The sequence below is a fragment of the Oncorhynchus kisutch genome, linkage group LG17 (assembly GCF_002021735.2).
Source record: "Oncorhynchus kisutch isolate 150728-3 linkage group LG17, Okis_V2, whole genome shotgun sequence".
NCBI classification, from domain to species: Eukaryota; Metazoa; Chordata; class Actinopteri; order Salmoniformes; family Salmonidae; genus Oncorhynchus; species Oncorhynchus kisutch.
This window is the reverse complement of record NC_034190.2, coordinates 81,192,609-81,213,579: the sequence shown is the minus strand read 5'-3', so window position 1 is coordinate 81,213,579 and position 20,971 is coordinate 81,192,609. Positions and strand designations below refer to the sequence as shown.

The 20,971-nt window shown below is 31.2% G+C and overlaps 1 protein-coding gene across 2 annotated transcripts in view; it reads left to right on the top strand.

Moving 5' to 3' along the window:
* Positions 1 to 20,971, top strand: part of LOC109885827 (S-adenosylhomocysteine hydrolase-like protein 1) — a 72,810-nt gene that overhangs the window by 29,368 nt on the left and 22,471 nt on the right. For both annotated transcript variants that reach the window (XM_031794759.1, XM_031794760.1), the window contains exon 2: positions 19,894 to 20,002. In XM_031794759.1, the coding sequence (XP_031650619.1) occupies positions 19,894 to 20,002 (109 nt within the window). The remainder of the gene's footprint in view (positions 1 to 19,893; positions 20,003 to 20,971) is intronic.

Here is a 20,971-nt window from a genome sequence, read left to right as displayed (position 1 = left end):
GATACCTACTACTAGTCTAGTCTATATTATATATGTATGATACCTACTACTAGTCTAGTTTATATTATATATGTATGATATCTACTACTAGTCTAGTTTATATTATATATGTTGATACCTACTACTAGTTTATACTATATATGTATGATATCTACTACTAGTCTAGTTTATATTATATATGTATGATATCTACTACTAGTTTATACTATATATGTATGATATCTACTACTAGTTTATACTATATATGTCTGATATCTACTACTAGTCTAGTTTATATTATATATGTATGATACCTACTACTAGTTTATATTATATATGTCTGATATCTACTACTAGTCTATATTATATATGTATGATACCTACTACTAGTTTATACTATATATGTATGATACCTACTACTAGTTTATATTATATATGTATGATATCTACTACTAGTTTATATTATATATGTATGATATCTACTACTAGTTTATACTATATATGTATGATATCTACTACTAGTTTATATTATATATGTATGATACCTACTACTAGTTTATATTATATATGTATGATATCTACTACTAGTCTAGTTTATATTATATATGTATGATACCTACTACTAGTTTATATTATATATGTATGATATCTACTACTAGTTTATATTATATATGTATGATACCTACTACTAGTTTATATTATATATGTATGATACCTACTACTAGTTTATATTATATATGTATGATACCTACTACTAGTCTAGTTTATATTATATATGTATGATATCTACTACTAGTTTATATTATATATGTATGATACCTACTACTAGTTTATATTATATATGTATGATATCTACTACTAGTCTAGTTTATATTATATATGTATGATACCTACTACTAGTTTATATTATATATGTATGATATCTACTACTAGTCTAGTTTATATTATATATGTATGATATCTACTACTAGTCTTGTTTATATTATATATGTATGATACCTACTACTAGTCTAGTTTATATTATATATGTATGATATCTACTACTAGTCTAGTTTATATTATATATGTATGATATCTACTACTAGTTTATACTATATATGTCTGATATCTACTACTAGTCTAGTTTATATTATATATGTATGATACCTACTACTAGTTTATATTATATATGTATGATACCTACTACTAGTTTATATTATATATGTATGATATCTACTACTAGTTTATATTATATATGTATGATACCTACTACTAGTTTATATTATATATGTATGATACCTACTACTAGTTTATATTATATATGTATGATATCTACTACTAGTTTATACTATATATGTATGATATCTACTACTAGTTTATATTATATATGTATGATACCTACTACTAGTTTATATTATATATGTATGATATCTACTACTAGTCTAGTTTATATTATATATGTATGATACCTACTACTAGTTTATATTATATATGTATGATATCTACTACTAGTTTATACTATATATGTATGATATCTACTACTAGTTTATATTATATATGTATGATACCTACTACTAGTCTAGTTTATATTATATATGTATGATACCTACTACTAGTCTAGTTTATATTATATATGTATGATACCTACTACTAGTCTAGTCTATATTATATATGTATGATACCTACTACTAGTCTAGTTTATATTATATATGTATGATATCTACTACTAGTCTAGTTTATATTATATATGTATGATATCTACTACTAGTTTATACTATATATGTATGATATCTACTACTAGTTTATACTATATATGTATGATATCTACTACTAGTTTATATTATATATGTATGATACCTACTACTAGTTTATATTATATATGTATGATACCTACTACTAGTCTATATTATATATGTATGATATCTACTACTAGTTTATATTATATATGTATGATACCTACTACTAGTCTAGTTTATATTATATATGTATGATATCTACTACTAGTTTATATTATATATGTATGATATCTACTACTAGTTTATATTATATATGTATGATATCTACTACTAGTCTAGTTTATATTATATATGTATGATATCTACTACTAGTTTATATTATATATGTATGATACCTACTACTAGTTTATATTATATATGTATGATACCTACTACTAGTCTAGTTTATATTATATATGTATGATATCTACTACTAGTCTAGTTTATATTATATATGTATGATATCTACTACTAGTCTAGTTTATATTATATATGTATGATACCTACTACTAGTTTATATTATATATGTATGATACCTACTACTAGTTTATATTATATATGTATGATACCTACTACTAGTCTAGTTTATACTATATATGTATGATATCTACTACTAGTCTAGTTTATATTATATATGTATGATACCTACTACTAGTCTAGTTTATACTATATATGTATGATATCTACTACTAGTCTAGTTTATATTATATATGTATGATATCTACTACTAGTTTATATTATATATGTATGATACCTACTACTAGTCTAGTTTATATTATATATGTATTATATCTACTACTAGTTTATATTATATATGTATGATACCTACTACTAGTCTAGTTTATATTATATATGTATGATACCTACTACTAGTCTAGTTTATACTATATATGTATGATACCTACTACTAGTCTAGTTTATATTATATATGTATGATACCTACTACTAGTTTAGTTTATACTATATATGTATGATATCTACTACTAGTCTAGTTTATACTATATATGTATGATATCTACTACTAGTCTAGTTTATATTATATATGTATGATACCTACTACTAGTTTATATTATATATGTATGATATCTACTACTAGTTTATATTATATATGTATGATATCTACTACTAGTTTATATTATATATGTATGATACCTACTACTAGTTTATATTATATATGTATGATACCTACTACTAGTTTATATTATATATGTATGATATCTACTACTAGTTTATATTATATATGTATGATACCTACTACTAGTTTATATTATATATGTATGATATCTACTACTAGTTTATATTATATATGTATGATATCTACTACTAGTTTATATTATATATGTATGATATCTACTACTAGTTTATACTATATATGTATGATATCTACTACTAGTCTAGTTTATATTATATATGTATGATACCTACTACTAGTCTAGTTTATATTATATATGTATGATATCTACTACTAGTCTAGTTTATATTATATATGTATGATACCTACTACTAGTTTATATTATATATGTATGATATCTACTACTAGTCTAGTTTATATTATATATGTATGATACCTACTACTAGTCTATATTATATATGTATGATACCTACTACTAGTTTATACTATATATGTATGATACCTACTACTAGTTTATATTATATATGTATGATATCTACTACTAGTTTATATTATATATGTATGATATCTACTACTAGTCTAGTTTATATTATATATGTATGATATCTACTACTAGTTTATATTATATATGTATGATATCTACTACTAGTTTATATTATATATGTATGATATCTACTACTAGTTTATATTATATATGTATGATATCTACTACTAGTCTAGTTTATATTATATATGTATGATACCTACTACTAGTCTAGTTTATATTATATATGTATGATATCTACTACTAGTCTAGTTTATATTATATATGTATGATACCTACTACTAGTCTAGTTTATACTATATATGTATGATACCTACTACTAGTCTAGTTTATACTATATATGTATGATACCTACTACTAGTCTAGTTTATACTATATATGTATGATACCTACTACTAGTCTAGTTTATACTATATATGTATGATACCTACTACTAGTCTAGTTTATACTATATATGTATGATACCTACTACTAGTCTAGTTTATATTATATATGTATGATACCTACTACTAGTTTATATTATATATGTATGATATCTACTACTAGTTTATATTATATATGTATGATACCTACTACTAGTCTAGTTTATACTATATATGTATGATACCTACTACTAGTTTATATTATATATGTATGATATCTACTACTAGTTTATACTATATATGTATGATACCTACTACTAGTCTAGTTTATACTATATATGTATGATACCTACTACTAGTCTAGTTTATACTATATATGTATGATACCTACTACTAGTCTAGTTTATACTATATATGTATGATACCTACTACTAGTCTAGTTTATACTATATATGTATGATATCTACTACTAGTCTAGTTTATATTATATATGTATGATACCTACTACTAGTCTAGTTTATACTATATATGTATGATATCTACTACTAGTTTATATTATATATGTATGATATCTACTACTATTTTATATTATATATGTATGATATCTACTACTAGTCTAGTTTATACTATATATGTATGATACCTACTACTAGTCTAGTTTATACTATATATGTATGATATCTACTACTAGTCTAGTTTATACTATATATGTATGATATCTACTACTAGTCTAGTTTATACTATATATGTATGATACCTACTACTAGTCTAGTTTATACTATATATGTATGATATCTACTACTAGTCTAGTTTATACTATATATGTATGATATCTACTACTAGTCTAGTTTATACTATATATGTATGATATCTACTACTAGTCTAGTTTATATTTTTATATATGATACCTACTACTAGTTTATATTATATATGTATGATACCTACTACTAGTCTAGTTTATACTATATATGTATGATATCTACTACTAGTCTAGTTTATATTATATATGTATGATATCTACTACTAGTTTATACTATATATGTATGATATCTACTACTAGTTTATACTATATATGTATGATATCTACTACTAGTCTAGTTTATATTATATATGTATGATACCTACTACTAGTCTAGTTTATATTATATATGTATGATATCTACTACTAGTTTATACTATATATGTATGATACCTACTACTAGTCTAGTTTATATTATATATGTATGATACCTACTACTAGTTTATATTATATATGTATGATACCTACTACTAGTTTATATTATATATGTATGATACCTACTACTAGTTTATATTATATATGTATGATACCTACTACTAGTTTATATTATATATGTATGATACCTACTACTAGTCTAGTTTATACTATATATGTATGATATCTACTACTAGTCTAGTTTATATTATATATGTATGATATCTACTACTAGTTTATACTATATATGTATGATATCTACTACTAGTTTATACTATATATGTATGATACCTACTACTAGTTTATATTATATATGTATGATATCTACTACTAGTTTATATTATATATGTATGATACCTACTACTAGTTTAGTTTATACTATATATGTATGATCCCTACTACTAGTTTATATTATATATGTATGATATCTACTACTAGTTTATATTATATATGTATGATATCTACTACTAGTCTAGTTTATATTATATATGTCTGATATCTACTACTAGTCTAGTTTATATTATATATGTCTGATATCTACTACTAGTTTAGTTTATATTATATATGTCTGATATCTACTACTAGTTTATATTATATATGTCTGATATCTACTACTAGTTTATATTATATATGTATGATACCTACTACTAGTCTAGTTTATATTATATATGTATGATACCTACTACTAGTTTATATTATATGTATGATATCTACTACTAGTCTAGTTTATATTATATATGTATGATACCTACTACTAGTTTATACTATATATGTATGATATCTACTACTAGTCTAGTTTATATTATATATGTATGATATCTACTACTAGTTTATACTATATATGTATGATACCTACTACTAGTCTAGTTTATACTATATATGTATGATACCTACTACTAGTTTATATTATATATGTATGATACCTACTACTAGTTTATATTATATATGTATGATACCTACTACTAGTTTATATTATATATGTATGATATCTACTACTAGTCTAGTTTATATTATATATGTATGATATCTACTACTAGTTTATATTATATATGTATGATATCTACTACTAGTTTATATTATATATGTATGATATCTACTACTAGTTTATATTTTTTATGTATGATACCTACTACTAGTTTATATTATATATGTATGATATCTACTACTAGTCTAGTCTATATTATATATGTATGATACCTACTACTAGTTTATACTATATATGTATGATATCTACTACTAGTCTAGTTTATATTATATATGTATGATACCTACTACTAGTTTATATTATATATGTATGATATCTACTACTAGTCTAGTTTATATTATATATGTATGATATCTACTACTAGTTTATATTATATATGTATGATATCTACTACTAGTTTATATTATATATGTATGATACCTACTACTAGTTTATATTATATATGTATGATATCTACTACTAGTTTATATTATATATGTATGATATCTACTACTAGTTTATATTATATATGTATGATACCTACTACTAGTTTATATTATATATGTATGATATCTACTACTAGTTTATATTATATATGTATGATATCTACTACTAGTTTATATTATATATGTATGATATCTACTACTAGTTTATATTATATATGTATGATACCTACTACTAGTTTATATTATATATGTATGATACCTACTACTAGTTTATATTATATATGTATGATACCTACTACTAGTCTAGTTTATATTATATATGTATGATACCTACTACTAGTTTATATTATATATGTATGATATCTACTACTAGTTTATATTATATATGTATGATATCTACTACTAGTTTATATTATATATGTATGATATCTACTACTAGTTTATATTATATATGTATGATACCTACTACTAGTTTATATTATATATGTATGATATCTACTACTAGTCTAGTTTATATTATATATGTATGATACCTACTACTAGTTTATATTATATATGTATGATATCTACTACTAGTCTAGTTTATATTATATATGTATGATACCTACTACTAGTTTATATTATATATGTATGATATCTACTACTACTAGTCTAGTTTATATTATATATGTATGATATCTACTACTAGTTTATACTATATATGTATGATATCTACTACTAGTCTAGTTTATATTATATATGTATGATATCTACTACTAGTTTATACTATATATGTATGATACCTACTACTAGTCTAGTTTATACTATATATGTATGATACCTACTACTAGTTTATATTATATATGTATGATACCTACTACTAGTTTATATTATATATGTATGATACCTACTACTAGTTTATATTATATATGTATGATATCTACTACTAGTTTATATTATATATGTATGATATCTACTACTAGTTTATATTTTTTATGTATGATACCTACTACTAGTTTATATTATATATGTATGATATCTACTACTAGTCTAGTCTATATTATATATGTATGATACCTACTACTAGTTTATACTATATATGTATGATATCTACTACTAGTCTAGTTTATATTATATATGTATGATACCTACTACTAGTTTATATTATATATGTATGATATCTACTACTAGTCTAGTTTATATTATATATGTATGATATCTACTACTAGTTTATATTATATATGTATGATATCTACTACTAGTTTATATTATATATGTATGATACCTACTACTAGTTTATATTATATATGTATGATATCTACTACTAGTTTATATTATATATGTATGATATCTACTACTAGTTTATATTATATATGTATGATACCTACTACTAGTTTATATTATATATGTATGATATCTACTACTAGTTTATATTATATATGTATGATATCTACTACTAGTTTATATTATATATGTATGATATCTACTACTAGTTTATATTATATATGTATGATACCTACTACTAGTTTATATTATATATGTATGATACCTACTACTAGTTTATATTATATATGTATGATACCTACTACTAGTCTAGTTTATATTATATATGTATGATACCTACTACTAGTTTATATTATATATGTATGATATCTACTACTAGTTTATATTATATATGTATGATATCTACTACTAGTTTATATTATATATGTATGATATCTACTACTAGTTTATATTATATATGTATGATACCTACTACTAGTTTATATTATATATGTATGATATCTACTACTAGTCTAGTTTATATTATATATGTATGATACCTACTACTAGTTTATATTATATATGTATGATATCTACTACTAGTTTATATTATATATGTATGATACCTACTACTAGTCTAGTTTATATTATATATGTATGATACCTACTACTAGTCTAGTTTATATTATATATGTATGATATCTACTACTAGTCTAGTTTATATTATATATGTATGATACCTACTACTAGTTTATATTATATATGTATGATACCTACTACTAGTTTATATTATATATGTATGATATCTACTACTAGTCTAGTTTATACTATATATGTATGATATCTACTACTAGTTTATATTATATATGTATGATACCTACTACTAGTTTATATTATATATGTATGATATCTACTACTAGTCTAGTTTATACTATATATGTATGATATCTACTACTAGTTTATATTATATATGTATGATATCTACTACTAGTTTATACTATATATGTATGATACCTACTACTAGTTTATATTATATATGTATGATACCTACTACTAGTTTATATTATATATGTATGATATCTACTACTAGTCTAGTTTATATTATATATGTATGATACCTACTACTAGTTTATATTATATATGTATGATACCTACTACTAGTCTAGTTTATATTATATATGTATGATATCTACTACTAGTTTATACTATATATGTATGATACCTACTACTAGTTTATATTATATATGTATGATACCTACTACTAGTTTATATTATATATGTATGATACCTACTACTAGTCTAGTTTATATTATATATGTATGATATCTACTACTAGTTTATACTATATATGTATGATACCTACTACTAGTTTATATTATATATATATGATACCTACTACTAGTCTAGTTTATATTATATATGTATGATATCTACTACTAGTTTATACTATATATGTATGATACCTACTACTAGTCTAGTTTATATTATATATGTATGATATCTACTACTAGTTTATACTATATATGTATGATATCTACTACTAGTTTATACTATATATGTATGATACCTACTACTAGTTTATATTATATATGTATGATACCTACTACTAGTTTATATTATATATGTATGATATCTACTACTAGTTTATATTATATATGTATGATATCTACTACTAGTTTATATTATATATGTATGATATCTACTACTAGTTTATATTATATATGTATGATACCTACTACTAGTCTAGTTTATATTATATATGTATGATACCTACTACTAGTTTATATTATATATGTATGATACCTACTACTAGTTTATATTATATATGTATGATATCTACTAGTTTATATTATATATGTATGATACCTACTACTAGTTTATATTATATATGTATGATACCTACTACTAGTTTATATTATATATGTATGATACCTACTACTAGTTTATATTATATATGTATGATATCTACTACTAGTTTATACTATATATGTATGATATCTACTACTAGTTTATATTATATATTTATGATATCTACTACTAGTTTATACTATATATGTATGATATCTACTACTAGTTTATACTATATATGTATGATATCTACTACTAGTTTATACTATATATGTATGATATCTACTACTAGTCTAGTTTATATTATATATGTATGATATCTACTACTAGTCTAGTTTATATTATATATGTATGATACCTACTACTAGTTTATACTATATATGTATGATACCTACTACTAGTCTAGTTTATATTATATATGTATGATACCTACTACTAGTTTCTATTATATATGTATGATACCTACTACTAGTTTATATTATATATGTATGATATCTACTACTAGTTTATATTATATATGTATGATACCTACTACTAGTTTATATTATATATGTATGATACCTACTACTAGTTTATATTATATATGTATGATATCTACTACTAGTTTATACTATATATGTATGATACCTACTACTAGTTTATATTATATATGTATGATATCTACTACTAGTTTATATTATATATGTATGATACCTACTACTAGTTTATATTATATATGTATGATACCTACTACTAGTTTATATTATATATGTATGATACCTACTACTAGTTTATATTATATATGTATGATATCTACTACTAGTCTAGTTTATATTATATATGTATGATACCTACTACTAGTTTATATTATATATGTATGATATCTACTACTAGTCTAGTTTATACTATATATGTATGATACCTACTACTAGTTTATATTATATATGTATGATATCTACTACTAGTCTAGTTTATATTATATATGTATGATATCTACTACTAGTTTATATTATATATGTATGATACCTACTACTAGTTTATATTATATATGTATGATATCTACTACTAGTTTATATTATATATGTATGATATCTACTACTAGTTTATATTATATATGTATGATACCTACTACTAGTTTATATTATATATGTATGATATCTACTACTAGTTTATATTATATATGTATGATACCTACTACTAGTCTAGTTTATATTATATATGTATGATACCTACTACTAGTCTAGTTTATACTATATATGTATGATATCTACTACTAGTCTAGTTTATATTATATATGTATGATACCTACTACTAGTTTATATTATATATGTATGATATCTACTACTAGTCTAGTTTATACTATATATGTATGATACCTACTACTAGTTTATATTATATATGTATGATATCTACTACTAGTCTAGTTTATATTATATATGTATGATATCTACTACTAGTTTATATTATATATGTATGATACCTACTACTAGTTTATATTATATATGTATGATATCTACTACTAGTTTATATTATATATGTATGATATCTACTACTAGTTTATATTATATATGTATGATACCTACTACTAGTTTATATTATATATGTATGATATCTACTACTAGTTTATATTATATATGTATGATACCTACTACTAGTCTAGTTTATATTATATATGTATGATACCTACTACTAGTCTAGTTTATACTATATATGTATGATATCTACTACTAGTCTAGTTTATATTATATATGTATGATACCTACTACTAGTCTAGTTTATATTATATATGTATGATATCTACTACTAGTTTATATTATATATGTATGATATCTACTACTAGTCTAGTTTATATATTTTTTATATATGATACCTACTACTAGTCATATGTAAATATATTTGGTACCTACTACTGATATATGCAATTTGTTTATTTTAGTTTGTGCTCCTTAGCATATTTAGCTATCAGCCACCGTTGAAATTCGCATGTAATTGTGCTAATTTTGTTAGCATTCTGGTAATAGATGCCGAATGGGCTATTTAGAGTTTTGTTTTGGCATCCCCTTGTGTACTAAGCCGTTAATACCATAAATCGCGTGATGAGAGAAGGACTGTATGACGATATGAACATCTGGATACTGCCAACCCTACCCTCAATTCCCTTTTTACTAGCTAGAAGGCCTGTCTGATTAGGAACATGCAACAGCTTTATAATTTTGCCTCAGGTAGATAGGGACGGAAAGGGGATATCTATATTAAATGTCTTCCGCATTTAACCCCTCTGAATCAGAGAGGTGCAGGAAAATGACGAGCTCCAATAGATTAATAAGCAAGGCAGGACAAATAGTTTGTACTGTGTGTGTGTGTGTGTGTGTGTCTGTGGGGTTTTGTGTGTGTGTGTGTGTGTGGGGGGGGGGGTTTGTGTGTGTGTCTGTGTGCGTGTGTGCATGAGTGTGTGTGTGTGGTTTTGTGTGCTGTGTGCAGGGGTGTCAAACAAATGGCATGCGGTTCTAGCTAGCATGTAGTTGCCAAGGACGAGACCAAGACCGAGAGAGGAGGGATTGTTCAGGTCAGATAGTTTGGACACCCTCGCCTCCTACATGTTGTCCATTAGAAATGATGGTAATCTCCACACAGAAACCTCCCCCTATCTGTCTGGTCTGAGGTGTGTGTGTGTGTGTGTTCAGTAATAATAACCCAGTAGCAACATAACATCAGGGACACACAGTCAGAGAAACACAGGACCATCACTCAGACAGAGAAACACAGGACCATCACTCAGACAGAGAAACACAGGACCATCACTCAGACAGAGAAACACAGGACCATCACTTAGACAGAGAAACCGAGGGAAAGAGCTAGAGACAAAGAGCTGACCATGGAGAAGGACAAACAGGGAACCATAACACATAGAAACCCACAACATGGATATGGGCCTGGGCATCGGCACGGGATGGAGCAGGTAAGTAACCTACTCCATATGAAGTCACTTACCGTAATGACTCTTTATCTAGACCTATAGACTCAGTTATTCAATAGTTGAATTGTTTTTGTCCAGAATATGTCTGTACTCTGTTATCAGATACCTACTGGATAAGACCTTTACATTTGTGTTCTTCTCTGTGCTGATTGGCTCTGGCTTTCACGTTCTCATCTGGGTTTAATCGTTGGCCATCTCTTCAAGTTTGAAACTAAATTGAATTGTAGATGATTAGCTCGTGTTATAAGAGGCACAGATTTGATTGCAGATAGAATGTAGAGGTCAGGATCCTCTAATTCACTGTGATCAAGGTTAAGAGGAAAAACTGTTGGAGTAGTGGTTATTGCCATAGAAACAGGAGATCACTAGTTCCATGATTATTACTCTGTAACAACTATGGTTTTGAGAGAGCGAGAGAGACAGAGACACACAGGGAGACACACAGAGAGAGAGAGAGAGACACAGAGACCCAGATTTGTACATTGTTAAAACACTGTATATATATAATATGACATTTGTAATGTCTTTATTGTTTTGACACTTCTGTATGTGTAATGTTTACTGTTAATTTTTATTGTTTATTTCACTTTATATATTCACTTTATATATTATCTACCTCACTTGCTTTGGCAATGTTAACACATGTTTCCCATGCCAATAAAGCCCTTGAATTGAATTGAATTGAATTGAGAGACACAGAGAGAGAGAGAGTTTTGAGAGAGAGAGAGAGAGACACACACACACAGTGAGACACACAGAGAGAGAGAGAGACACAGAGAGAGAGAGAGAGACACACACACAGTGAGACACACAGAGAGAGACCATGTTAGGGAAGGCAGAACATTGAAATGCACCCTACCTAGATGCAAAGCAAACACCAAATGCTTTCCCACTAAAACGAGAGAGCCCACTATAGGCCACACATCCAGTGGCCAAAACAGCCACATGCAGAGTTCTGTCTTTAAACAGAGTTTATAGTTAGGTTATGAAAGTTCAATGGATAGCTGTAGGCTACTAGCTCCTACTCTTGAAACTACTAACTAAGTATATAACTAACTAACTCTACTTATCACTAACAGGCCATCTTTAAGTGTTTCAGCCATGGTTGTAAGTGTCAACACATGACATTTGTTTCTATGTTTTGGGTTAGATCTCTATATAATATTGTCACTCAAAATACTGGTTTTGACTTAGGTACCTTTTTATTATAAAGCATGGATGACTCTGCAATGACTGACCCTAAACACATCAGTGTGCTTCATACGTCAATGTTACCCATAATAGCCAAGTGACTGTAGTTAGTCTGCCTTATCTCTTACATGTTGTGTCAACTCATCCATCTTCACACATGTCGTTTTCAGTATAAACACGACCCACAGACGTCTCAAACAGACGTCCTTATTATTATTATTCGACCATGCTGGTCATTTATGAACATTTGAACATCTTGGCCATGTTCTGTTATAATCTCCACCCGGCACAGCCAGAAGAGGACTGGCCACCCCACATAGCCTGGTTCCTCTCTAGGTTTCTTCCTAGGTTTTGGCCTTTCTAGGGAGTTTTTCCTAGCCACCGTGCTTCTACACCTGCGTTGCTTGCTGTTTGGGTTTTTTTAGGCTGGGTTTCTGTACAGCACTTTGAGATATCAGCTGATGTACGAAGGGCTTATAAATAAATTTGACTTGATTTTAAATATAACAACAAGACCTTACAGGAAGCTGACCTATGTATGTATGTATGTATGTATGTATGTATGGTTGGTTGGCCGGGGTTCAGGAAGGTTGTCACGTTGTGTTGAGTTGTGTACGTTAATAGCTGAGGGACACATTTTTAAAGAAGTAATGTCTGCAACTCTTGCTTAGGGATCAAACCTATAGACATTACACACACACACACACACACACACACACACACACACACACACACAGACACACACACACACAGACACACACACACAAACCTAGTGTCGCATACTTGTTGAAGTAGAGTTTTGGTGGACATTGGACAGTGTGGTTCTGTTGAAGTGTCATAGAGGAGTGAGGACACTATCTATTACTTAAACGTTACGAGGTGAAATGACCACAGGGAAATCCCTGTTACATCAGTGTCTGAAGGCTGAGTTACGAGCTGGACAGGGACGATGCTCTGTGTCTGACCCTATGCTGCTCCCAGCCTGTCGTGTTGTGTGTGTTTGGTGTCAGGTTGGGTATGCCGACAACAACTAAAATATAAGGCTATCCCATGCAAGTGGACAATAAAGATCTATTCTATTTCTGGGGTCTACTTTAGGTCCAGGGCATGTTTCAATGTTTATTATCCTGATGGAACCAGTCTGATCGCTGTCTTCACCATTCTGTTATCCTGATGGAACCAGTCTGATCGCTGTCTTCACCATTCTGTTATCCTGATGGAACCAGTCTGATCGCTGTCTTCACCATTCTGTTATCCTGATGGAACCAGTCTGATCGCTGTCTTCACCATTCTGTTATCCTGATGGAACCAGTCTGATTGCTGTCTTCACCATTCTGTCTAGGTGTTCCTGACCTGTCTGTCACCTGCCTTCAGGTTCTTGTGCAGGCTCCCTGTAGATAATGACCATATGGTCTCCTTCAGGTTGTTGTGCAGGCTCCCTGTAGATAATGACTGTATGGGTCTCCTTCAGGTTGTTGTGCAGGCTCCCTGTAGATAATGACTGTAAGGGTCTCCTTCAGGTTGTTGTGCAGGCTCCCTGTAGATAATGACTGTATGGGTCTCCTTCAGGTTGTTGTGCAGGCTCCCTGTAGATAATGACTGTATGGTCTCCTTCAGGTTGTTGTGCAGGCTCCCTGTAGATAATGACCATATGGTCTCCTTCAGGTTGTTGTGCAGGCTCCCTGTAGATAATGACCATATGGTCTCCTTCAGGTTGTTGTGCAGGCTCCCTGTAGATAATGACCATATGGTCTCCTTCAGGTTGTTGTGCAGGCTCCCTGTAGATAATGACCATATGGTCTCCTTCAGGTTGTTGTGCAGGCTCCCTGTAGATAATGACCATATGGTCTCCTTCAGGTTGTTGTGCAGGCTTCCTGTAGATAATGACTGTATGGGTCTCCTTCAGGTTCTTGTGCAGGCTCCCTGTAGATAATGACCATATGGTCTCCTTCAGGTTGTTGTGCAGGCTCCCTGTAGATAATGACTGTATGGGTCTCCTTCAGGTTGTTGTGCAGGCTCCCTGTAGATAATGACTGTAAGGGTCTCCTTCAGGTTGTTGTGCAGGCTCACTGTAGATAATTGTTTACAGACAGTCATTGTGTACGTATGTTGAAAGACATGACGAACAGGAAACACAAGACGGATGATTAGCCTATCTACAGATCTGCTATCTCCTCCTCCTCCAACACCATCTTACCCTCCCTGGCTGTCGCCCTCATTGACCCAGATAAGTCTCCTTAGTCTCTCTAATGTCCAACACCAAATGTGTATGTCTTCCGTGCTGTGTGTCTTTCTGCCTGTCCACACTGATCTGTATGTGTGTGTGTACTTTCACAGAGAAGTGTGTCAGTCCAGACTGATCTGTGTGTGTGTGTGTGTACTTTCACAGAGAAGTGTGTCAGTCCAGACTGATCTGTGTGTGTGTGTGTACTTTCACAGAGAAGTGTGTCAGTCCAGACTGATCTGTGTGTGTGTGTGTACTTTCACAGAGAAGTGTGTCAGTCCAGACTGATCTGTGTGTGTGTGTGTACTTTCACAGAGAAGTGTGTCAGTCCAGACTGATCTGTGTGTGTGTGTGTACTTTCACAGAGAAGTGTGTCAGTCCAGACTGATCTGTGTGTGTGTGTGTGTACTTTCACAGAGAAGTGTGTCAGTCCAGACTGATCTGTGTGTGTGTGTACTTTCACAGAGAAGTGTGTCAGTCCAGACTGATCTGTGTGTGTGTGTGTACTTTCACAGAGAAGACAGACTGATCTCGTAACATCAGAACAGAGAGTGTCTACATAGTAGAGGATTAGTTAAATCTCTTTAACTTTCAAACCCACTCAGTGGGAATGAATGAATGTTCCATGGAGTTGGTTTACCATTCACTTTGATAACAAGTTTATATACAGTAACAAGCTCTGGTTTGGTCAAATACAATGTGATTATCTTTTATATTTACTGACGCTAGAGCCTTGCGCTAACATGATCCAATTACTATTTGCACAAGGTTTGTCACGTCTTCTCATTGTATTAATGTCACGTTCTGACCTTTATTTCCTTTGTTTTGTATTTATTTAGTATGGTCAGGGCGTGAGTTGGGTGGGCAGTCTATGTTTGTTTTTCTATGATTTGGGTATTTCTATGTTTCGGCCTAGTATGGTTCTCAATCAGAGGCAGGTGTCATTAGTTGTCTCTGATTGAGAATCATACTTAGGTAGCCTGGGTGTCACTGTGTGTTTGTGGGTGATTGTTCCTGTCTCTGTGTTTTGCACCAGATAGGACTGTTTTGAGTTTTCACATTTCTTGTTTTTTGTTAGTTTGTTCATGTGAAGGGATTTATTAAAACATGAATCAAAACAACCACGCTGCGCTTTGGTCCGCCTCTCGTTCAGATGAAGAAAACCATTACAATTAAAATGTCTCTTATCCATCCACTGTCCGCATTGTGATCAGATTAGCTGGTGTCTCCCTGTATGCAAATTGTTTGCAAATTATTATTTCAAAATAAGATTTATTTATTTGTTTTAGGTCAACCTGTCAATGATTTTAGGGGCCGGTATAATGATGAATACATATTTTTTTATAGGCAAGTCAGTTAAGAAAAAAAATCTTATTTACACTGATGGCCTACCCCGGCCAAACCCTAACCCGGACGACACTGGGCTAATTGAGTGCCGCCCAATGGGACTCCCAATCACAGCCGGTTGTGATACAGCCTGGAATCGAACCACGTCTGTAATCACGCCTCTAGCACTGAGATGCAGTGCCACACAGTTAGACCTTTGGGGGTGGGCAGAAAGATCACAATGTGTCTTTTTAAATCATCTACACCTGACAATGTGGGTTCAATCAGAATGTGTCTTACTACATCATAATGTGATGTGATGTAGCGCATGACAGAGGCCATGACACATCTACTTGTATGCAGAAGAGTTGGAGTCAATTAAATTTAAATGACAGTCATTTCAGAATGGAAAGGCATTGAAGAGAATTTGAATTTCAGTGCACTTTGTAAATTGACTGGAGTTGAAGTGGAATTGACCCCAATAACTACCGTGGGATATGCATCAACAACAACCTTGGGAAAATCCTCTGCATTATCATTAACAGTAGACTCATACATTTCCTCAGTGAAAACAATGTACTGAGCAAAAGTCAGATTGGCTTTTTTCTAAATGACCATACGACAGACCACGTATTCACCCTGCACACCCTAATTGACAAACAAACAAACCAAAACAAAGGCGAAGTATTCTCATGCTTTGTTGATTTCAAATTTCAAATACGACATTAAATCCATGTACACAAACAACAAGTGTGCAGTTAAAATTGGCAAAAAACACACATTTCTTTCCACTGAGAGGTGGGGTGAGACAGGGATGCAGTTTAAGTCTCACCCTCTTCAACGTATATGTCAACGAATTGATGGAAAGAGAGTATTGCGATTCAAGACTGATTTTATTGTGATTTGATGTTCCAAACATATTGCTCACCATACAGTGCCATTAGAAATGATTCACACCCCTTGACTTTTTCCACATTTTGTTGTACAGCTTGAATTTGTGTTACTGGCCTTCACACAATACCCCACAATGTCAAAGTGGAATTCTGTTTTTAATAATTTTTTACAAATTAATTAAACATCTAAAGCTGAAATGTCTTGAGTTAATAAGTATTCAAACCCTTTTTCATGGCAAGCCTAAATTAAATTCAGGAGTAAACATTAGATTAACAAGTCATGTAATAAATTGCTTGGACTCACTCTGTGTGCGATTTATAGTGTTTAACTGTACCCCACACATACATAAGTCGAGCAGTGAATTTCAAACAAAGTTTCAACCACAAAGACTGACAAGGTTTTCCAATGCCTCGCAAAGAAGGGAACCTATTGGTATATGGGTAAAATTTTTTGAATTCATTAATTTTAACACAAAAAAACCCTGTTCCTGAAGAGCTACTGTCCTGTAGGTTTTCACTCCAACCCTGTTCCCGAAGAGCTACTGTCCTGTAGGTTTTCACTACAACCTTAGTTGTAGTCAGGTTCTAGTGCACCTGATTCTAATAATGATCTGATTAATCAACTGAATCAGGTTAGTTAAACTGGGGCTGGATTAAATACCTACAGGAGGGTAGCTCTCCAGGAACAGGTTTGGATTAAATACCTACAGGAGGGTAGCTCTCCAGGAACAGGTTTGGATTAAATACCTACAGGAGGGTAGCTCTCCAGGAACAGGTTTGGATTAAATACCTACAGAGGGTAGCTCTCCAGGAACAGGTTTGGGGGAGCCCAAACCTGGGTTGACTGATTGGTTGGTACCCATAAAATATTATAGCCATAGAACTCCATAGATCTGGTCCCTTCCTCATTAAACACTGTACCAGGTCTACATAAAAGTCCATAGTTGGGAATTCTATGTCACATACTCTAGCTCTGACCCACTACAGGCTCACTGACTATCTCTGACCCACTACAGGCTCACTGACTATCTCTGACCCACTACAGACTGACTGACTACAGTATCTCTGACCCACTACAGGCTCACTGACTACAGTATCTCTGACCCACTACAGGCTCACTGACTATCTCTGACCCACTACAGGCTCACTGACTACAGTATCTCTGACCCACTACAGGCTGACTGATTACCTCTGACCCACTACAGGCTCACTGACTACAGTATCTCTGACCCACAACAGACTGACTGACTACAGTATCTCTGACCCACTACAGGCTCACTGACTACAGTATCTCTGACCCACTACAGGCTGACTGACTACAGTATCTCTGACCCACTACAGGCTCACTGACTATCTCTGACCCACTACAGGCTCACTGACTATCTCTGACCCACTACAGGCTTACTGACTATCTCTGACCCACTACAGGCTCACTGATTACCTCTGACCCACTACAGGCTCACTGATTACCTCTGACCCACTACAGGATGACTGATTACCTCTGACCCACTACAGGCTCACTGATTACCTCTGACCCACTACAGGCTCACTGACTATCTCTGACCCACTACAGGCTCACTGATTACCTCTGACCCACTACAGGCTCACTGATTACCTCTGACCCACTACAGGCTGACTGATTACCTCTGACCCACTACAGGCTCACTGACTATCTCTGACCCACTACAGGCTTACTGATTACCTCTGACCCACTACAGGCTGACTGATTACCTCTGACCCACTACAGGCTGACTGAATAAAGTTTCCACCATAATGTCAACTGAAGGCTAATTCATGCCTCAAACTTCTTCTTCTTCAGATCCAGTTTGCGGAGGATAAACAGGAGTTTCAGAAGTACCCCACTAAGGCCGGCCGGCGCTCCCTATCTCGCTCCATCTCCCAGTCCTCCACAGATAGCTACAGCTCAGGTAGCTACCACACACTAGAGTTGGGTGATATCCAGATTGTTCGTACCGTCATACCGTTTCTGTACCATACCGGTGTATACAGAATTACCAAATGTGTATTTAAAAAATACATTTTAGGCAACAGATCTTGATCCAGGAGGAGATGTATCTGCTGTGTCTTGACATCTAGCCACTTAGCTAAGCAAGTTAGCAAACCAAATGCGTAGCTGGAGCCCAGAGCTGGATATCATTTATTTGACACATCTTAGATGTCTTATAGTTTATACTTAACTAAGCAGTGGCGTAGCACGGAATTTGAAAATCAAACCGAAATACCCCCGGTATGTGGTTTAAACGGTTAATCGCCGAAGCCTAACACACACACACACACACACACACACACACACACACACACACACACACACACACACACACACACACACACACACACACACACACACACACACACACATACATACATACATACATACATACATACATACATACATACATACATACATACATACATGCACACATGCACACACACACATACATACACACATGCACACATGCACACACACACACACACACACATACATACATGCACACATGCACACACACACACACACACACACACACACACACACACACACACACACACACACACACACACACACACACACACACACACACACACACACACGACTACTGTGCTAGGTGCTGGCTATTACCAGGGTGGCCAAATTCCTTCCACTGAAGACCATGTCAAGCTACTAACTACACTGTCTTCTATAGACTGGTATACCATTGAGGAAAATCCATTGATCTGTCTTCTATAGACTGGTATACCATTGAGGAAGATATATTGATCTGTCTTCTGTAGACTGGTATACCATTGAGGAAGATCTATTGATCTGTCTTCTATAGACTGGTATACCATTGAGGAAGATCTATTGATCTGTCTTCTGTAGACTGGTATACCATTGAGGA